The sequence below is a fragment of the Cyprinodon tularosa genome, unplaced genomic scaffold, assembly GCF_016077235.1.
Source record: "Cyprinodon tularosa strain WSP-4 unplaced genomic scaffold, ASM1607723v1 ctg143, whole genome shotgun sequence".
Classification (NCBI taxonomy): Eukaryota; Metazoa; Chordata; class Actinopteri; order Cyprinodontiformes; family Cyprinodontidae; genus Cyprinodon; species Cyprinodon tularosa.
The window spans coordinates 769546-790036 of NW_024038254.1; the positions used below are offsets into that span (position 1 = coordinate 769546).

At 37.1% G+C, this 20491-nt stretch overlaps 1 protein-coding gene across 2 annotated transcripts in view; it reads right to left on the reverse strand.

Moving 5' to 3' along the window:
• The window catches only part of LOC119779140 (glutamate receptor ionotropic, kainate 2-like), a 112580-nt gene extending 93424 nt beyond the window's left edge, over nt 1-19156 (reverse strand). For both annotated transcript variants that reach the window (XM_038278676.1, XM_038278674.1), the window contains exon 1: nt 18580-19156. In XM_038278676.1, the coding sequence (XP_038134604.1) occupies nt 18580-18703 (124 nt within the window). In that variant the 5' untranslated portion in view covers nt 18704-19156. The remainder of the gene's footprint in view (nt 1-18579) is intronic.
• Nucleotides 19157-20491: the final 1335 nt, after the last annotated feature.

The following is a 20491-nucleotide window of genomic DNA, read 5'->3' on the forward strand; positions in this document are numbered from 1 at the left end:
TCATCATCATCAAATGCAAAACTCTTTGTTGTCTTTTGGATCCCTCTCCTGAGCCCCAGAGAAACATTTCCTGTTTGATAAAAAAAAAACAAAAAACTATTTAAATTCAGTTTTCTGTAGTTGTTTTTGCCCCAGGGTCTAGCAGAAAACTTCAACATGACAGAGCAATTTGGCCAACAAGACCCAGCTTTGTATAACTACGAACTGCCCTTTCAGAACAAGTGTTTCCTCTACTGTCTCCTCTTGCAACACTTGGTCCAACAGCATTACTCTGCTGCTCAAACTTTAAATACATCATCTACCAAAATACAAACAACAATACTTCCAGATTCCAACATTACCATCATTCTGTGTACTATCCACAGTGCCATCTAATTCCTCTCATTCTCCAGTCTTGTTAAGTGCCATCTCTCCTAAGTCTAAACATTGTTGAGATCGATAATTGTTGTTTTTCTTACATAGTGTGCTCTAGTGTTCAGCTGCTCACCTTACTAATTCCCTGACAATGGGCTCCTAAAGCACTTTAGGGGTCAGAGGCCATAATCAGTGACAGCACCATTCACCTATTTGCCAGAGCTGTTTTAAGTAGATTTAATCAGACTTGGTGAATGAGAATCATTTAAAAGGCAGTGAAGTTTAAAACAAGAAAGCAGATTAGTGTCAGTAGATGGTGATAGATTTTAATATCCTAGGAACATAACTGGGGTGGAGTTTCTGAGCTCTTGAAAGAGTCAAATACTTTTTCTTAATGCATTTAGTGAGAAGCTGAAATATGACGCAGCAACAGAGATTAGCCTAAAGCTAATTAAAAATAAACTTACATATTCAAATTGATAATAATCTCAGACAGCACACAAAATAGCAAATAAAAAGTCACCCACCTTCATTTTATTGCCACAGTTCTTGGACCTAATTTGATATGAGAGAGAAAACACAGTTGTTCTAAAGTAACCCTTGCTAATAAGAAGGACATGTTTTTCCACAAAAGAGAAGTCATGTACAAAGGACTTTTTATACCTCCAAATGCCATACCCAACTAATTAAAAACAATATTTGCAAGTTGAATAAAAAACAAAACAAAAAAACATTTACCTTCCTTTCCAAGTACAATCATTTATCTGTATTGACCGAGACCAATCCTCTGTTCAAGCCTTTATTGATTCTGGTTCAAAGTAAAACTAACCCCAGTTTAAGCAGTACAGTATAACGTCTCATTCCAGAACCTCCCTCAACCTGCATACATCTCTGCCTTGGGCGGAATGTTTATGGAAACCATCACCCTTCAGACAAAACACAACTCTTTAGTTTGTTTCAAATAGTAAGCAAGAAAAATAAAGCATTTTATTCGTTTTTCCTAGTCAAGATCATCCAGTCATACTAAGTCCTATAGGGCTCATACTCCAAATCCCCCATATCAACTGGTCTGAGTTACTTATTGAATCCTGAAGCTTTCACTGTTCTTCCACCTTTTTTATGTTATCCATCCCTACAGTTCTCCCAAGGCCATAACTCTAGTTGACCTCTCAGAAATCTGATCCTAATGAGGGTCCTTCTAGGCATCTTTAAGTTCTACCATTCATCGATTGTATAATGATCTACTGGACACACACTTTTGCATTTACCCTGCCACCTGCTAATGATATGTTGGTCTCCTGCGCTGCTAAGTTGGGTATTTCTCTACTCTGTTCCACAAGTAAGAGCTCTTATCTTCCTTCATCTTTTCTCATCCAATGTCTTTGCATCCTCAGTTGTACTTGGTCCCACATCATCCAAGGTAATGCATGGGTTTCCTTATCTATAGAAATAAAATTGCTATCCTCGTCGTCATAGACCATTTTTCTAAGTCTTGCCATCCTATTTCTTTTTCCAAACTTATTTCCATCGCTGAAACTACCAATGTCCACATCCATTGTGTCTTTAAATCCTTTATGATGTCCCCTTGCAGCAAGAAGGTTCTAGGTTCCATTCGAGGGTCTTTGAAACACACACACACACACACATATATATATATATATATATATATATATATATATATGCATGTATGTGTGTGTGTGTGTGTATGTATAGTAATATAGTTTATGGCTGCCACAAACTGCTAAAGTAAGGCACTCTTTCTGCTGTTGAAAGTAGTTTTAAGGCAAAACTCATCTGGTTACAGAAAGATGTACAAGTCAAATGTGTTTTTTCTCAATCATTAAAAGTAACAATGATGCCAAATTGTCAGGGTATAGTTAGAACAGTATTATTTTCTTTCATATTTGAAAAAGGACAAAAGAAAATAAAAGTCCACACTGTGCATGTTCAATGAGGATTTGTGCTGTTGCCTTTGAGGACACTGAGACCAGAGGACAGACAGGCACATGGTTTGATTGTTAAAAGGGGGAGAACAAAGTAGGGGACAGGCAAGGAGACAAGCTGAGAGCCAAATGGAGTGAAAGAACATTGAAGGACAAATGAATAGAAGAGGATAAAAAAAGAAGTAAAACAGACATCTTTTTGATGCTGAAAGTGTAGTAGAATCTTATTATCTGATCTTAACTTATCAGATGAGTTTAGAAAACAACAAGCTACAAGAGATTATGTTGAGAGTATAAGAAGAGGTTATGGCAAAATGATATACTATAAAAGCAGGAAAGACAAAGAAAAATGTGAAAGGATGAGTCGTACCCCAAAAACTGGATTACCAAAAGAAAACGAAAAGAAAGAATTGAGAACAAAAGAGGTCACTAGAGGCAGATAAAAGACACTTAATTAAAGCAGTGAATGGATGGCCTATTAGATTTGAACAGACACCTGCAACCCCCTACTCGTTCTTTCTGCCGCAGGGCAGGAAAATGTCAGCTTCTGGTCTGGGTTCATCAGCCTCCCCTGTTGTTCAGAACCCAGCTCATGATCAGAGCTGCAGGTACACTTTTGCTGCAAAGGTGTGTCAATTTTTCCTCACTTGTTCTACAAACACACAAGCAATTGCACAGCAGCAGAGAGAGGGAGCAAAAAGGAGGAGACCTACAGAGTCACTCTTTGAAAGAAAATAGCCAATGGCTAATTAATTAAAAAAAGACAAATAATGAAGACCCTCAAGAATAATGTGCTCACCTTATTCTCTGTAAACAAGGGGAAGAGAGGCAACAAAGGTAAAATTTAGGAAAAAGAAAAAGTCCTTCTTAAGTCTTAAGTGTTGTTTTTGTTTTTTGTTTTTTACATATGGTAGCATGTTTCACAAGCAATGAGGAAAGATTTCTTTCATGCAAAGGAATTTTTGTGATGTGGTATGAATGTTATTAAACAATACATTTCTGCATATAAAGGACAGATATGTAAATACATGTTAAACATGTGACCACACAGTAAAATTTTCAAATAGAAGTCAAATGATATAAATGTTGTTTCATAAATTCTTCATCATAGCAATGTGGTTAAAATGTCCACACACATTTTTTTTAGGCTGCTTTATAGATGTTACTACACAATATGCCACTATGTGAGAAAAAAAAAACATTTAACAAAGAGTATATATTTCCACAGTATATATGGCTTCCACATGTCAAACATCAGTGGGAAAATGTTTCACATGTGCAAGGTTGTTCCGTGTGTTTTTCATCTATGTGAAATACCTGTGAAAATGTTCCATATTTACAATATAATATTTTTTTTTAGCTTGAATTGTCATCACACTGTCACACGTACAGAGCAACAAAATTCACTATCTGCATTTAGCCCAGCCCCTTGGGGGATCATTGGACTGCGCCCAGGGAGCAGTGTGGGGTTAAGGGTCTTTACTCAGGGACCCACAGTGCAGATGTGGGGATCAAACCAGGTACTCGCAACCTTCTCAGAGCACAAGTGCAGTGCTCTAACGACTAGGCCAACACTCCCCACATTAAATTTCAAAAATTACATAAAAACATGCAATTAAGATTATACACACACACACCTACACACACACACACACACATATATATATATATATCCATTTAAAATTATATACTCCTGTGTATTTTTATATGTCTTTGGGAAGCACTTAATGACTGCTATATCACTGCATAAGGTTGGGGTAGCAATATTAATTGGTGTTTAAAGAAAGACATTTTTTATGGACCCACTACAGTGGAACAAAATCTGTTAGTGTAAAATAACAATAAGATAAATAATAAATAACATTTAAAGGAATATCTTCTAAAACATAACCACCACTCTTACATCCTGCTTTGTTTGTGTCAGTGTACACGTGTTAGTGTGAGGTCTAATTTGGCTAACTTATGCAATAAGGTACAGAGACATAGATGTAACGAGGGATGACTTTTAATGATGAGGGAGTCTATTTTAAATTTAGTTGGTTTCCTGGATGCATTACCTTCATGGGATTGCCCGTCTGAGACGTTTGTCAGATATATTGTTACCCAGCTTCTTCTGATGTAAGTTGTTTAAACCACTTGGAGTTGTTTAATTCATTTGAACAGAAGTTCAAATCTGAGGCATCCTCCTCTTTTTTGAGTTTGTTGATCTCTTCTAATGAAAGTGGCTTCTTTAACGCCTCACTCAACCTATAAATATTCTCTGTCCAAATTATCAACATTTTATTGCATAAAAGAGTGTGTCCCTGAGGTGTACAGTACAATCTTGTCCTGAGGAGCGGGCTCTCCTGTGTTGAGCCTGACTGAGAAGAGTTTAATAAGCAATTCATGACTAAACAGAGAAAACTACTCTAAACACTTAGACTGGCCTAAAATTTCAACTTTCAAAAACCTTTGGGCCAGCCCTGAGCTTGAAGGCTACGAGACATTGGATTTATACAAGATCTGGAGCATTATTTTTCTATTCCACTGGCTGCGTAGAGGCTCCTACTACGCAAAGGTGACCAGATGTCCCATTTGTGAGGGAGTGTACCAGAATACCCCCATCTGTCCTGGTGTCCCACAAATTTAAACAATATCCCACTGGCTTAAATTCTGAAAGGTTAAAATAGTTATTCAACAAGGGCTTTTCTGGAATGCAAAGAAAAAGCATCCCAAGTCATGACCAACCTGCCACAGCGTTGCCACCTCTTCAGCAGGAAAAGTCACCATCGTCTTTTCCAAAAAAATCGCTAGTAGGTGCAGGATGACATCATTACATAATTTGCATATTCCATGTCATCCAACTGCAAGAGATTCAGAATCACTCTGATTGCTTCTGTTAGTTTTTTTTTGGCTATCTGTCAAAGCAGTGCAAAGAGATATTCTGATAACTGGAAGGAAAACTTGTGAGGATTTTAAGAGTATAAGCTTTTATAGAAACAGGTTAAGAAAATACATATTATCCATTTAGTTCCCCACTCCATACCAGCTAGTGGCACATATTCACCAACTACTGAGAAAAAAAAACTTCTTTGCAAGAGGAAAGCAGTGCAGAGACAGGAGGAGTAGAAAGGGATAGAGAAAAATGTATTCTATAAATTGTTTTGCAACCTTTTGCAGGATTAGTAACAGCTTTAAATATGCGTGTGTGATTTGCAGTCTGGATTTGAAGTGGAAAGGTTCCCTTTCTCTCTGCTGCAGCACAGCGTGCAGGCAGCCGGCCCTGCATGGATCATGACAGCAGACTGAGAGAGCAGGAGGCGGGCTTAGGGTCTATTTGCTCAGGTGGACAGAGTTTAGTGCTTTTACATGTTGTCACCCGAGTCTCCAGTACCAGAAAAAAAATTGCTAGATATAGTGTTCGGTGTTTTTTGAAATAAAAGCTCTAGAGGGGTCTGAAAAATCCCTAAACATAGCCTAAACAATAATCGTCCACCCCTGTTGAACCCCCTACCAGGTGATCTGTGGTAAATATACATCAAAACATTTTTATAACTATATACTACAAATAAAAATCAATACTAAATTTCTGCTTTTTACAAATTAGTTTTTTTAGGTGTTATAGGGGTGAGCTTGTCTCTGCAAAGAACAACTGCTCAACCCATTTACCAAGAATTTATTTTAACAGCACCAATGTACAAATTTGTGCATAATTTTATTTGCAAGGGCCTGTTTTGTTCTTCCTTCAGTAATTTATTTAGAAGAAAAAGATGTGTGTGTTCACTTTCCTGCTGGGTTATTGTAATAAGCATAGGTTGACCAAATGTTTATTGGCAACTATTAGTTTTCAGCCTCCAGTCAGTGCACATCGGTCCCTGCCTGACTGCCACTATGAGCATTTTCTGGAACCCTCCACCGCCAGTGTGTTCTAGCCCAGTATGTTTCATACCAATTCACACCTTCTCCACAGGTGACTATAACATCTCTGCGTTCCAACTAACAACAGCAGTAACAACACCCGACTGATTAGGGTAGTCTAACTGCATGTGAATTTATGTATAGAATGGTTCTGCTAAAACTACTTAAAGTCTTGAACTTATCCTCATTGACACTTAAAGGCACAGATTTGTTACAGATTTGGTGTGATTCTATGGTAGTGTAACAGCCCCACCAAAGATAAACAATCTCTTTATGAAAATATGCCATGTTCAGCTTTGAGAGGAAAAGGCCTCAGAGAAAAACTCTTATGATAATTTATCAAACTGTTAAATAATAGTACTGCTGGATAATGATTAATTCATTAATTAATTAAACTGTATTAATCTCACACTGGATCTCACCTCTGCATATCACCCATTCCCTTGGGGAGCAGCAGGCAGTGTGCCCGGGGAAAAGGGATAAAATAAATTTCTTTATATGATATCATGCTTCACCAGCAATGGAAAGGCCAAAAAAACTTCAACCCAAAGTAGTTGAAAATAAGTATGTCAAAGTCTAATGAAAATATTTGATTAACTGATACATATTTTGTTTTATTTTTTGTTTATATAAAAGCACATTTTTCAAACATATTTTCTGATAAAATGGTTTAATTCCCTGATTTTGTTAAAACCAAATGCTGGGCAGGAAAAAAATATTTCACAAAGGAAAAACAATAAAATTACATAAAAATGACTTCAAGGTTGAAGAGTGCGACATTTTGCACAACCCTGGTGTGCTGTAGACAAAGGAGCCCCATGGTGATTCAAAGAACATGATTTTAGGCAAATCCTGTCTGAATAGGTGCCCCCACAGAGCATATTTTTTCTCTGTGTCCTTTGCTCACACAGAGAAATGTTCTCACCTCCAAAATGCTTGTTTTATCAATTGAAACCTGAATTTTATCCCCTCTCCTGTAGACTGTTGTACCACTTGTCCTCATAGAGCTTTATTAGGCTGGAAAGTGATAATCCAAGCTGATCAGGGTCCAACATCACAGCAAAGAGAGCCGCAGGGCTTTCTGTAATCGAATGACTTTAGGATCCTGGTTACAGCTTGTTTACTGTGGTTGTGCCTAGAATATGCCTTAACTACACCCACACACACACACACACACACATATATATACTATATCTCTCTATATATAGTAACATCTGTGTATGTGTATAAAGAAAACAAAACAACTGCTCTCTCACATCGCATTAGTTTGCATGGGTGTGACTCCTCTATCAGAGGCCTGGGAGGTTGAGGGTTCTGCACATTTCTCGACAAAGATCTCTGATGTTTCTCCTGGTTCTCTGTTGGAGCCACTGCTCCCGTGTGGGTGTTACTGCTATATGGCTTAAGAGATGGAGGACTCATTGCAGACTTAAGCTTTATGCTTGATGCATTCAGGAGCTCCAAATAAAATCATCTGGGGCTTCCACACCACCTCAGGAGCACCTATACAAATTCGTAGCTACAATATGCGGATGAATCTGTGTAGACAACATGACGAGTTTGCAGAAGCTCCTGCTGGGTAAGGTTTCACAAAAGTATACATATAGAGCAGTGTTGTTTTCGTCAACGATGACACAAACAAAATTATTTTGTTGACGCTTCTTTTTTTTCATGACGATAACGAAAACTGACGAGCTAAAGATGGATCTTTGATGACTAAAGCATGAGAGTCATGGGTTTGAGTTTTCTTCAAAGAGACGAGATGAAAATGAATAAAAATTAGTGGGTTGTGTGTCAGACTTTTAAGATGCACTGTATGCTGTAATATGTTAGACAAGCTATGCAGTATCAGCCATGCTGCTGCGTCTTGTTTGGTCACGCACTTCACCTGGCGTGCAGCGGTGCACATTCTGCATGTCCAGAGATGGACCATGGCAGCAGTGACAGGGGATGAAAAAATCTGGAATCATCCGCTTCTGTGCGCTGAACTCTGATAAACTGATCTTCCGTCTGTGCTTGTGCAGAAATGCATCTTTGCGCGTGTGTAGCTCAGAGTCTGCGCTTTATGCTCCACACCGATGTTTCGCTTTCAGCAGTACGGTACTGCTTGCTCTCGCTACTTAATAGACTATATGTGGCTGACCATTCTCTGCCAAAAGTAAAAAAATCCCTTTACTATCAATATTTTATTTCCTCCAGCTCACAAGAGGTGATTTTAAACATTCTTTAATTTCTACCACAAGGAATCCGTTTAATCATATCCAAAGAAAATATTTCATTGCATACTGTTTTTTTCGATGAAGAGCCAAGTGAAAAGGTGCATTTGTATTTGTGCATTTCTCTCTCATAGTTCTCATTTCTGTCTATTTAAATATGATGGAAATCTTTCCTTGTATTGTCATTAAAACATTTTCTTTTTTTCCTTTAAATATTTCAACATTTTACTTAGCATATTCTTTCAATTTAGGTCTGGATTGCCATGGCATTACAAGGCAATTATGTAGGTTCTCTCTGTATTTTATTTTATTTTTTATATCATAACCCTGTGAATTTAAATCAACTTTGACCCCTTAGCAGCAGTATCCAAAGGGGTAAATTCTTAGAAATAAAGCCTAAATTTGCCAAAGCAGAAAGAAGAATGTTTTCGTTCTTTGTTTTTTTTTGGAGCAATGAAGATTTTATTGATCTGTGATATGCATATTTCATATTAGATCAGAAAGTGCTTGCTTTGGGATGGAGACCTTGTATGTCTAAAACCACACCTTTATTGTACATTTTATTAGCTTGTCTGTCAGCTATATTAACCAATATGATGTGTTGAACTAGATCTGCCATTTTCACAGCTTTTGAGAGACATTTTTTTATAAAGTAGTGCATTAATTCATAGAAAGGTTTATCTGAATTCTACAAATCAAAGTTTTCTGCCCAACAGCATTCTGTACCCAGCAATTGTAGTATATAGATAAGAGCGGTCAGTCTGGTAAAGAATTTGGTTGTAATTCAAAATTGTAAAGGTTCACTTTTTTTTGCAACATAAAACTGACTAAAACTAGACTGAAACCTTTTTGAAGTTTCAGTCGACTAAAACCGACTAAAACTATCACATATAGTAATGACTAAAACAAATAAAAGTTTTCGTCCTGAGGACTACAGTAAGACTAAATCTAAAATGGTTATCAAAAACAACACTGATCTAGAGACATCCAGTGATTTAGCTCATAAATATCACCACTATTAACAGATTGTGGAAAAGCTCCAGGAAAGAAATTACTGTGGCTCTTGAACGGCAAGAGGAGGCTTTGATAAAGTTTTTAAACGGTTGGGTTTTCTTTTTTCCCCAAAAGCCAGCCAAGCTTCAAGGTTCCTTTATTACAGCCCTGGTGTCATACACTAAAAATACAACTAAAGCAGAAATATTAAAAAACATAGGCAGAGGCAGGTCCAAATTCAAGCTGGGTCTAAAACACAAGGAGACTAAGTACAAATGCAATGGCTGAAATGCTTGAGATGGAGAACAAAGACAACTGGCCAGGGGTAGCTGCATGGGTGAAGAATAAATATTTCAACAAACAAATAAGGAGTAGGTGAATGACATTAGGGTGTTGCAGGGGAGAATTCAAGAAGTGAAGTTTTCTAAAATTAGTAAAAATATGTGCAAAATAAAACAGGAATTGATTTGGAGATAAAGCAGCATGAAGTGGGAGTAATAGGCCAAACTAAAACAAAAATCACAGCATGACGGTTACTGTCCCCAGTGCTCTGATAACCACGGGCAATACAAATTTTTTTCTAATATATTTATGATCTCCATCCATCCATCTTCCCATATTCTCCCAATTATTCCATCATGGTTGTGGTTTCGCTGGTGCCTGTCTGTGGCAGTCTGTGGGTGAGAGGCGGGGTACATCCTGGAGAGGTTGCAAGTCCATAACAGGGCAACACAGGGACACACAACCATGCACCATCTCACACCTAAGGACAATCTAGAGACTCCAATTAAGTAGTCATGTTTTTGGACTGTGGGAGGAAGCCAGAGTACCAAGAGAGAACCCATTCATGCAGGGGGAGAACATGCAAACTCCATGCAGCAATACCCTGGGCCAAGAATCAAACCCAGATCCTTCCTGCTGCAAGGCAACAGTGCTACAAAGTGCATCATCGTCTGATATAATAGTCTAATTCCCCCACTAAAGGGATGTTTCCGCTTTCTGGTCCATTATAGTGACCTAGGTACAAAGAAAAAACAGTGCCCGCTTTGTATGTATCACTTTAAGACAAATGTTAATATATTTTGTATTATGTGATGGAACAGCATAGAGTAATGGGGAAAAAAAATTGAAGTGAAAATTGACTCAAGACTTTTAAAGACTCCTAAAAAACAGCACATTCTCTATTAGATCAGATGGAGAGTGGCAGTGTTCAGCAATTCTAGAAGTTCTATCACAGATTCTGGAGTTTACAGCATGCCTCTCCCACTACTATGTTTCAGCATGAACTGAAAATGACGTGTCAGGTTAAGACAAAGCTTTTTATATTTACGTCAAAACGTTTACTTTTCTGACCGATTTACCTCCTCCATATATGAGGTGACCCCTGGAAGTGTTGTTGCATAGTGTTACATTTACTCTAAAAGCTTTTGTTCAACAGTCAATTTTATTTTCTATTATTATAGCTGTGATGTTACTTAAAATAACATACTTAAAAAATAAAAGCATTGTTTAGGAAAGCTGTGAACACTCTTTAATCTAAGACTTGACAAAATATATGCTAGTTATTTCAAACATTAGCATTAGGACAAGACCAGCACTAAAGATAGTTTTGAAGTGCCTGATATACAAACAACATTTGGAAAAAAGTGCAACCAATTCAATCTCAGCTTTAAGGGAATAGTAACTTGAATTTAACCTGAGACAACTCCAGAACTGCAAAAAGTTTTAACTTCTTTGCATTTTTGGGACCTTTATTTTTTATGTTTGTTTGTTTGTTTATCCTGCGTTATTTGTCTTAATCCCCCTCTGTTAAATATGCAAAGTGTAGGTATTTAATCTCCTTTTCATTGCTCTTTTCAGCAAATCAAAATGTCTACTGTTACTGAGGGAAACTATCTAAATTAATATAATTTTCAAATGGTTTTTAATGTTGCTCTGTAGCATTTAAGAACATAATAGAATAACAGTAAGCATATTCTTAACAAAATGTGGGAAAATCAGATCCATTGCTGCCCCACTTGACATGTGAATCTATTGCTCACCTTTTCAACTCTGCCACTTTAAGTGGACAGCCACATTTGGATAATTGACATACATGAGCTCCTCAAGATTTTCAAATCTTGGGAAAATAGATTGGTTTAAACTAGGGATTTGTTAAAAAAAAAATATTGATTTACCAATTCTGAATTGATTATCCCATTAATGCCTAAAGATCAAATTATATAACCAGACATGGATTTTTACAAAATTCCCTTTCCAATGTCCTTACCACAACCATTAGTCACCATTAACTTATTATTTGCTGTTAAATGTTAATGCAATAATAGTATCAACATGTTGCTACAGTTTGGTAATTCAGGTAGAATGATAATAAAAAACAAAAACATTTTTTTTTTTTTTTTATGTTTTTAATGGCAGCAATCCAATTTCGAATTAGTCCATTTCAGACTGGATTACACAGATACATTTTCAATCTAGTAACTGGAATCTAATAAATTCTTGAAATTTGAATTGATATTCAGTCCTAGTTTAAACTTCCTCAAACATTATCCCTGACTTGTCTAGTTTTTTCTTTTTGTCTTTGTGTTTACTTTAACCTATTGTTATTATAATATATAACAAGAAAGGTAACTGTGTGGAAATTTCTGTAACAGTATTAAGGAAGTATACATACCTTTTTTCTTTCCATAAGGCATAATTACTGCACATCTATATTTGCATTTCTCATCATCGTTTACATTGTTTTTTCCCCCCACAGATGGGAGCCCGTAAAACAAGAGAGAGATGCATCTGGGACTTGACATTTCAAATTTATTTTGGGTTTTTTTTCCTGACTGATTCATTTTTCTTGATTTTTTATTATTCTCCCTCAGCTGCATTTCGAGTAGTATTGTTTTTCACCCTTTTAGAGTTTACAATAGGTTGAAACACGCTGCTAATAAAGTCTATTATAAACATATCCCTTATTTAATTTCTGAAAAGAACCACAAGGTCATCAGCATCACTGTTTCTCTGCTGTTAAAGTTCTCTGGATCTGTAGTCGCAGGCAAATTTTCAGCTCACTAATACGATTCCGCTGACATTTATTCAGAGATGCAGTGCATGACTTCTGGCCTCCCACCACATTTTCACAGCAAACTCCTCACTACTTTTCTGTCTCTCCTCACAAAAAGCCACAAGAAAACAGCAATAACAGAGCACAACTGAGAGTGGGCTGAGACTGGACTGCTCTAAGGCAAACTAATCTATCTTTACTCTGTATCTGCTGGCATCAACACTCACTGTTTTTCTTTTCACTCACACAGACAATACACAAACCCCCCTCCTGACAGAAATTCTTGGGCTTTTTTCACACCTCTTCATGACATCAGTGCTTGCCACCTTCTCCCTTTGAGGGACAGCGAGAAGGACAGCTCTGCATGTATTAAAATACGAAACAATTCTAAAGAAAGAAGAAAACGTCTTCCGTGTTAGCGGTTTAAGCTTTGACCTTCAGTTGGCTTTAAGCGGGACAAACATACAGTAAGGCACATTTCTCAAAGGACACATTATAGAACAATTGCACATGTGACCCTTAACGCTAACACAGAAATTCTTGAGTGATGACAGTGAGTGAAAGAATGTGAAACGCAAAATCCAACACACAACTCAAGCCAATAAGGAGGGGGATCTTGAATCTCGCGTGTATTTCATTTATTTAGCTAAATAAAGGCAGTTATGCTGCAGACAAGGTCAACCAGCTAAGGCTATTTCCTATTAAGTAATCTTTTAAAATGTTGCTGCTAAATCTGCAAAAATGGCTTTATTCTTAGCACTGCAAGAAAACTAATTTCATACCTCACGGATATTTGCCGTCTCAAAATGTAACAATCTGCGCCCAAGAATTAATCAGCGTTGAGCCTTTTTGTAACTGAGGCATGACAGCGAGACCTTCAAAGAGTCGGAACTGTAAACATGTTTTAGAAATCCATCTAGATAGTTCTCTGCTTTGAGTCCACGTGTGGTGCTGCATGCTAATGTGAGACAGATCTCCTCTTTGTTCTTGAAACCCACAGTGGGTATTTTTAAACCATGGAAATCATTTGCCAGCAGAGATAGTTTCACATTTCTATAAGCCACAGCGAGGCCAAGTGACACATGAATATTTTAAGCAGCTTTGTGTGCATTTAAATGGGTTTGCTGTGAACATGCTGGCAATGGGCCAGGGCGCTGGGTGTTATCCATAATTCTTAGAAATCCTCAACTGAACTCCAGTGTGCCGATAATTCAGACTGGCAGAAACCAAAAGCAAACAAAGTCAATTAGCAACCAATTCCTCTTGAATATATTTTCTCCACTCTCTCTTACCCCTTTTAATTTCACCTCAACACAACTAAATTAACTGGACTACATCTCATTATTATTAAATATGCAATAAAAGATTCCATATAATAGCACAAGCATTGTGAAGGAAGTTAGAAAATCCTCCCTCCTCCCTCCCACTTCACCAGAGGGGATTTTTGTCTTTTGGCAGTTGACTGAAAGAAAATAATTGATTTTTTTCCTTTCTTCAAAATGAAAAATAATAATTGCATTTCTGTCTGAAATATATCCAGCATATGTCTATACCGAGAAAATGTAAACAGAACCGGTTGAGAAAAAAAAGAGCATTTGTGAGTCAACAATGATTTCACCAGCAGCTGACAGCCCAGAGACAAATTGGTTTTGCCAATGCTGTTTGCAGATGGCAGCGATAATACTATCACTCAGCATCACAGTCACTGGCAAGCTGTAGGGCATATAATAAGAAAAAAAGAAACAGACAAAAAAACAGATTGCATAAATTTTTTAGGTGAGGTATGGTTCCTTTATATTATGGTTTACAGACTTGAGTGTCCAAGGTAGATACAGAAAGTAAGACCATAAAAAATTATGTTATAATAAAACACTGAGTAATAGAATAGAATAGAATAGAATAGAATAGAATGGAACTCTCCCCTCAGTGGTAAAAATTTATAGTGTTTTAGCAAAAATTATTATTTGTCTAAGAATTTCTATACAGATTATAAAACATTGAGTTGCGACAAATTTATGAATTCAAAATGATCAGTTACGAAAACATGGGACATTTTGATCATAAACTGTGGCCCACTATTAAGTGTAGTGAGATAAACTTTCCTTTTAAAATTGACTGTGCACAAAAATAGCAATTTTGTATCAAAAATAATTGATCGTAATAAACTAAATTTCCTTTTATTAAAAAAATCAAAAAGGTAAAATTCTACAACCTAAAATCATCATTATTTGAAATTTTATTTGTATTGTAATTTTGTGAAGCACTTTGTGACCTCTATGTCTGTATAACAGGCTATATAAATAAAAATTACTTACTTAATATCTTAGGAAGATTATTAAGCAAGAAAGCAATCGGATCAGCTGACAAATTAATCCAATTTGTGTTCATATTAAGCTACGTTTCTGATAGTGGAGACTGCTCAGGCAGATCATGATATTTTTTCTGGATCCAGGAGATCCTTAGCAGCACAACAAAGTGTTAATTGGTGTTTGTCAGCTTTGCAAAGAAAAAATCTATTCTTATAGAATGTTTGGTTAACTTTTTTGTAATTCCTTTGTAGAGAATCATTTATGTTTTGTGTTCAATGATACAAAAAGGGGGAAAAAACAATTTAATTAATCAAAATAAATTATTTCTGGGAATAAGTTCTACAATAAGCCTGTAGCTGGTGGCCAAAACATCTTTTTTTTTTTTTTACTATTTTTCCTCTTCCTCTGACACTTGTCGCTCTACCCTGGTGAGCCCGATCCTGTGAATAAAAAAGCCTGACTGTGCTGTGGTGTTACAGTGTGTAAAGGTTTCAGTCTGACAAGAGAACAGCAGTTGCACAATGCACGCTGCCTGTCTGAACAGAATGTAGCATGGGGGCAAGGGTAGAAACAGGCAGACTCTGGGGATCTGACCTCCTCATTCAGCCAATCTCCTGCAGGAGTAGCTAGGATTATTCTGCTGAGTAAGCACATCTCGCAGGACAAGAAAATGCTCTGGGAAGTACTCCAGCTTATTTTGAGGGGTTTCTTTTTTAGAATTTCTTTCATTCTAACTGACATGTGCTTTGCATTTCATGTTTTTGTGCATATACATATATATATTTGAGAACAACTATACAAAACCGCACTATCCTTCTAGTAAGAGATTTCAGACCAGTAAATGCAAACCTTTGCAAAGAGAGTGGTCCATACAAAAATACACATATACATAAGCCACTTCTTTTGAATGTATAACTAAATGATACTGAATACTTTTCTTCAGCAACAAGTAGTCATCCTGAACATGTGTGTCTCTGTCCATGGTTCTGAAATACCAGCTTAAAAGCTTTAGCTGATGGGATTTTTTTTAGAACCATGGACAGAGTCTAACCCAGGTTTGAGCTGAAAACCTGTCATGATAACTGCAACAATTAGAGGGAAAAATATTTCAAGCATGAGCTTTTACCTTGAAGCAAAAGATCTCAGTGGCATGAATAATGTCTTACCTCGCTTGATCATGTCTATGTCACAACTGATGCCTGATGCCCTGTGGATTATTTTTCTTCAAGCTAAGCAGAGGCGACAAGTTCAGTACAGCAGGTAGAGATAAAAATATTAAAAATTTTAAATCAAGTTTGGCCTAATGAATCCTTGATAAATCAATATACAAAGGTTTTGGGAGGATTTTAAACGTAAGTTATTGTGTTCTGTGCAGTATCCTGTAAAGAGGATCAAGTCTAATATAAATAAATGGGATACATACAATACATTTCTACAAACTTAAAGGAGAATAAACGTCCTGCTGCTTATGTTGAAGAAAGTTTCTATGTTGGAGCAGAATTTTGATGTGCATCCAGTGCTAATGCTGATGTCAAACTTAACCAACAAGCTGAACCTCTCCATCCTGAGGCAGTCATGGTCAATGAATGGCAGATCTAGCAGTGGTTGTCAGAGGAAAGGCTTACATGCTACCTTTTTAGAATAAATTTAATATCTGTTCATAATTCAGTAAAGTCTTATTAATAAAATTAATTAGTTATTTGTTTATTTTCTTATACAAAGTAGAAGTGAAGTCAAACAGTGGGATAGAAACAATGAAGGTGCTTGGTAGTCATGATAACTCTACAAACAGCAGAGCTGTAAAATAAGATAAGAGAATCCTCTACTTCCACAAAACCTGTTTGCATGCATTGATGACTACAACTGGAAAACTAAAATTAATATTCAGTAAAGCACCAAATAACAAAACTGTAAGAAATTGACCCCAATGTTTTTGTTTCATTCTGTTTCATTTCAGTAATTTTTAACCAGTATATCTTGGCAGAAAACATGACACTAAAAGCCAAGCAAGTAAATTAGTTTTTTTTTTTTTTTTTTAAGATTTACTTAAGCAGAAAGGTACTTAAGTGCTCTATTAATTCATATTTTTAATTCTTAATTTGGTACATCTCCTGAATGATAAAAAAGAAATATACACATGAGTTATTTGTGAAAAAGGCAAAGAAAAGTGGCCAGCTTAACTTTAGCATTAGCACTCAAATAATACATAAACTTTCTATACTGTACTCTTTGAACGCAGAAACTCCATCGAGCAAAGATGTTAAAAAAGTCCTTAAGTTGTAAAGGTTGTCATACTCATCTGTGATAGATCCCCCCCAAAAAAATATGCCAGCCTCCCTGTTCTCTTCTCTTCTCCATACAAGACAAATTAGAATAGCAACTAACTGAACATCTGCACTTACATTTTAATCAAAATGTTTAGGAACCATGAAATAGGAAATGTCATTAGAGTAACATTCACTGAACAATATTAACAAATATGCATGGTGAACATTTAAATAATTTGAATGTCTTGCATTTACACCTCTGAGCACATAGTGTATTCAGTTGAGCAAAGCTTCTGGATTTTAAATCTATACTAAGTATACAAATATTATGAATTGCGAAATATTAAATAATAAGTCTTTATGGACAATACAACTGTTGTGTTTTTATGTGGTTAGTATTAAATAAATTAGCAAAAATTGAGCGTAGTGTCCAAAGATGAAGTTATCATTAAAAAGATAGCTAAAATGTTACTTGTTTGTAAAAATCTTACAGGTTGTTGCATGAACATTAGTATTGGATCCAATGCTCTGAGTCGCACACTTCACTTTAAAGTGCAAAACACCTGATTTGGATCTTATAGTCCACTTAATCTGCAATGAACTCACTGTTTGAAAATGATCCGAATTGAATACCAGAATAAATACCAGACATCTGTTAGATAAAGAGTGATACTGGAAGTCACTTCTGGGGATGAGAATGGAAGACAAGCACTTCCCGTTGCCATAGCGGCGACTATAGTGGACGCGGCCTGACTCTTAAGCAGGACCCCCATTGGCAAAGGGGGGATTGGTGGTATTCGTTAAAGGATGCCTTCTCCTCACCTCATGACATCCCCTTTGTCTGTCACTCCGAGATGTTTTCTGTAAATACAGCAGCAGGATGGAAAGGGGAAAAAATCGCTCTCAATCTCCATCCTGGGAGATGAGAATTTAATCAGGCACCAGGAGAAGCCTGCTGAATTGGGTTACTTCAGCACATGCATTAGGTGAAGTTGCAAACAATTACATACAAAAGTGGCGACTGCAATCAATATTAAATACTAGCTGTCAGTTTCAATAGCTTTCAAGTAAAGTGAAGTTAATTTATCTTGTTTAAATTACTGTGCTAGTGCATGCTGAAGTGAGGAATTCTTTTAAATGGAATTAAACCTGAAAAGCACTACGTGGCGTGCAGATTGTATCTCCTCAGAGCTCAGAGTTGATTTTGAAATGTGAAACCTTCGGGGGTTTGAATGGAAATGCAGGGCTGGATACCTTTAATAAGCCCTAAAGTGATGCTTCTTGAGTTTCCTTTGCGGTCGATAGCCAGGAACTGTTGCATACTCATTCAGATTGACTGTTAGAGTGAGTGTTACAGTGATTCAAGTTTCATGGAAAACCCAAACATATCCTTCATAATAAATCATCAAAAATAGGTATGATTTAACTGAGTCAAGTTGCAATTTATTAAAATGTAATTTTACAAAGCGCTTGCTGAAATCGACACGCAAACGAGCAATCTACAGACATCTGATCATGCCTATCAGATGTTTGTTTTTTCCTCACCGAATCTTAGAACGTGCGGCATCCCGCGAGTGTATCCAAGAAACAACAGCAGAAGCGGGATCACCCTGAGGTTGAACCTGATAGCGAGACCGGTTATCATCAGATGATGGGAGGTAATCTTCATGATGTTTTCAGAGCAAATGCACAGTGGATAATTCCTCCCCGGTGCGCGGCGGGCTTGATTCCCGCGTGATTCTTCAGCGGCTGTTGGGCAAAAGCAGGGGTAGCGGCGGCCCTGGATGTGCAAGATCACGGCATGGTCACTCGCGCTTTCCCCAAATCCATTCGCGATCCCGGCATGATTCCTCCCCACTTTCGTCCGTCTCCCTCTTCACTGCGCCAAGAGACAGCAATCCTCGGGGTCTGGTGATGATGGGACGTCCATGTCGAAAGGTACGGATCCGGCGTAGAGGAGGGGGAGCCCTATAGTACGGGCTTAAAGGTGAGGCTGCTGGAGAGCGCAAAGCAGAGGCTATAGCAGCGATATACAGCCCGCTATGAGGCTCTCTGTGTTGCTTGCTCTCCCATTATACTGCACTGCTGCACAGGCTCTGACGTCGAGCCAAGATTGGTGCTGTGAACGCGCACCACAAAGACAGAAAGCGTGAGTGGGCAAGAGCGTAGAGGAGAGAGAAAGAGAGGTAGACTATCCACAGAGAAAATAAAATGCAAAAGTGGGAAAAGAAAGAGGGTAGAGTGTGTGTGAAGAGTGTGGATTGAGTGGAAAGCCTAATTAATCCCACCTTCCTCTTTCTTCATACAACTTGGCGCCAAGTACTTGAAGAAATGTTGGAGGTTGGATATGCAAAGTTTGCACATGGTCCTTTGCATATCCTGCCAGAAATTGCCATTTGAGTTTTTACATAGAAGAAAATCTTTCCTTCTGTTGAAGGGGAGTATTTGGCTGTTGAACCAAACCTCTGCTTACCACAAGTTTTTAACAACCAGTAAAACCCTTTTTAATTATTTTAATGTTGAAACCATAAACTTTGATACATTGACATTTAACGTATCACTCAATGATACATCAAAAGTGGCTCTTATAAGTAAAAAAAGATCCATCAATTTTATACCCACTCATCTATAACATTTTAGTATAGTGTAGTGCATCTCCAAACTCAGTTCAGAGAAAAAAAAACTTTCCATTTTATTTACAAATGGGCAGTTTTGGCATGCAAATGTACAGTGGGTACGGAAAGTGTTCCGAACCCTTTACATTTTTCACTCTTTGTTTCATTGCGGCCATTTGCTCAAATCAATACAGTTCATTTTATTTTTCATTAATGTACACCCAGCACCCCATCTTGAAAAAAATTTAGATTTTTTTTGCAAATATATTTAAAAAGAAAGACTGAAATATTATATGATCAAAAGTATTCAGACCCATTGCTCAGTATTGAGTAGAAGCACCCTTTTGAGCTAGTAAAGCCCTAAGTTTTCTTGGAAATGACGCATCAAGTTTGTCACACCAGGATATGTGGATCCTCTGCCATTCTTCCTTGCAGATCCTCTCCAGTCTGTCAGGTTGGATGGTGAGTGTTGGTGGACAGGTGTGTATGAGGTGCCCCCAGGGACATAAATCAGAATTAACTTGCATATACACATATTAAATTACACTCTTCCATATAATATACTGAAAACCTCACACAAACACTAGTAAGAAGCTCTCACATAAACTAGTGAAAACATTTACCTCTTATATAATCTACTCAAAAGCTCTCATACAAAGTAGTGAGAACTGTTCATATAAACTGGTGAAAAGCTTTACCTTTCATACACACTACTAGAAAGCTTTCATATACACTATTAAAAAGCTCTCATATACACTACTAGAACGCTCTCATATACACTACTAGAACGCTCTCATATACACTATTAGAAAGCTCTCATATACACTATTAGAAAGCTCTCA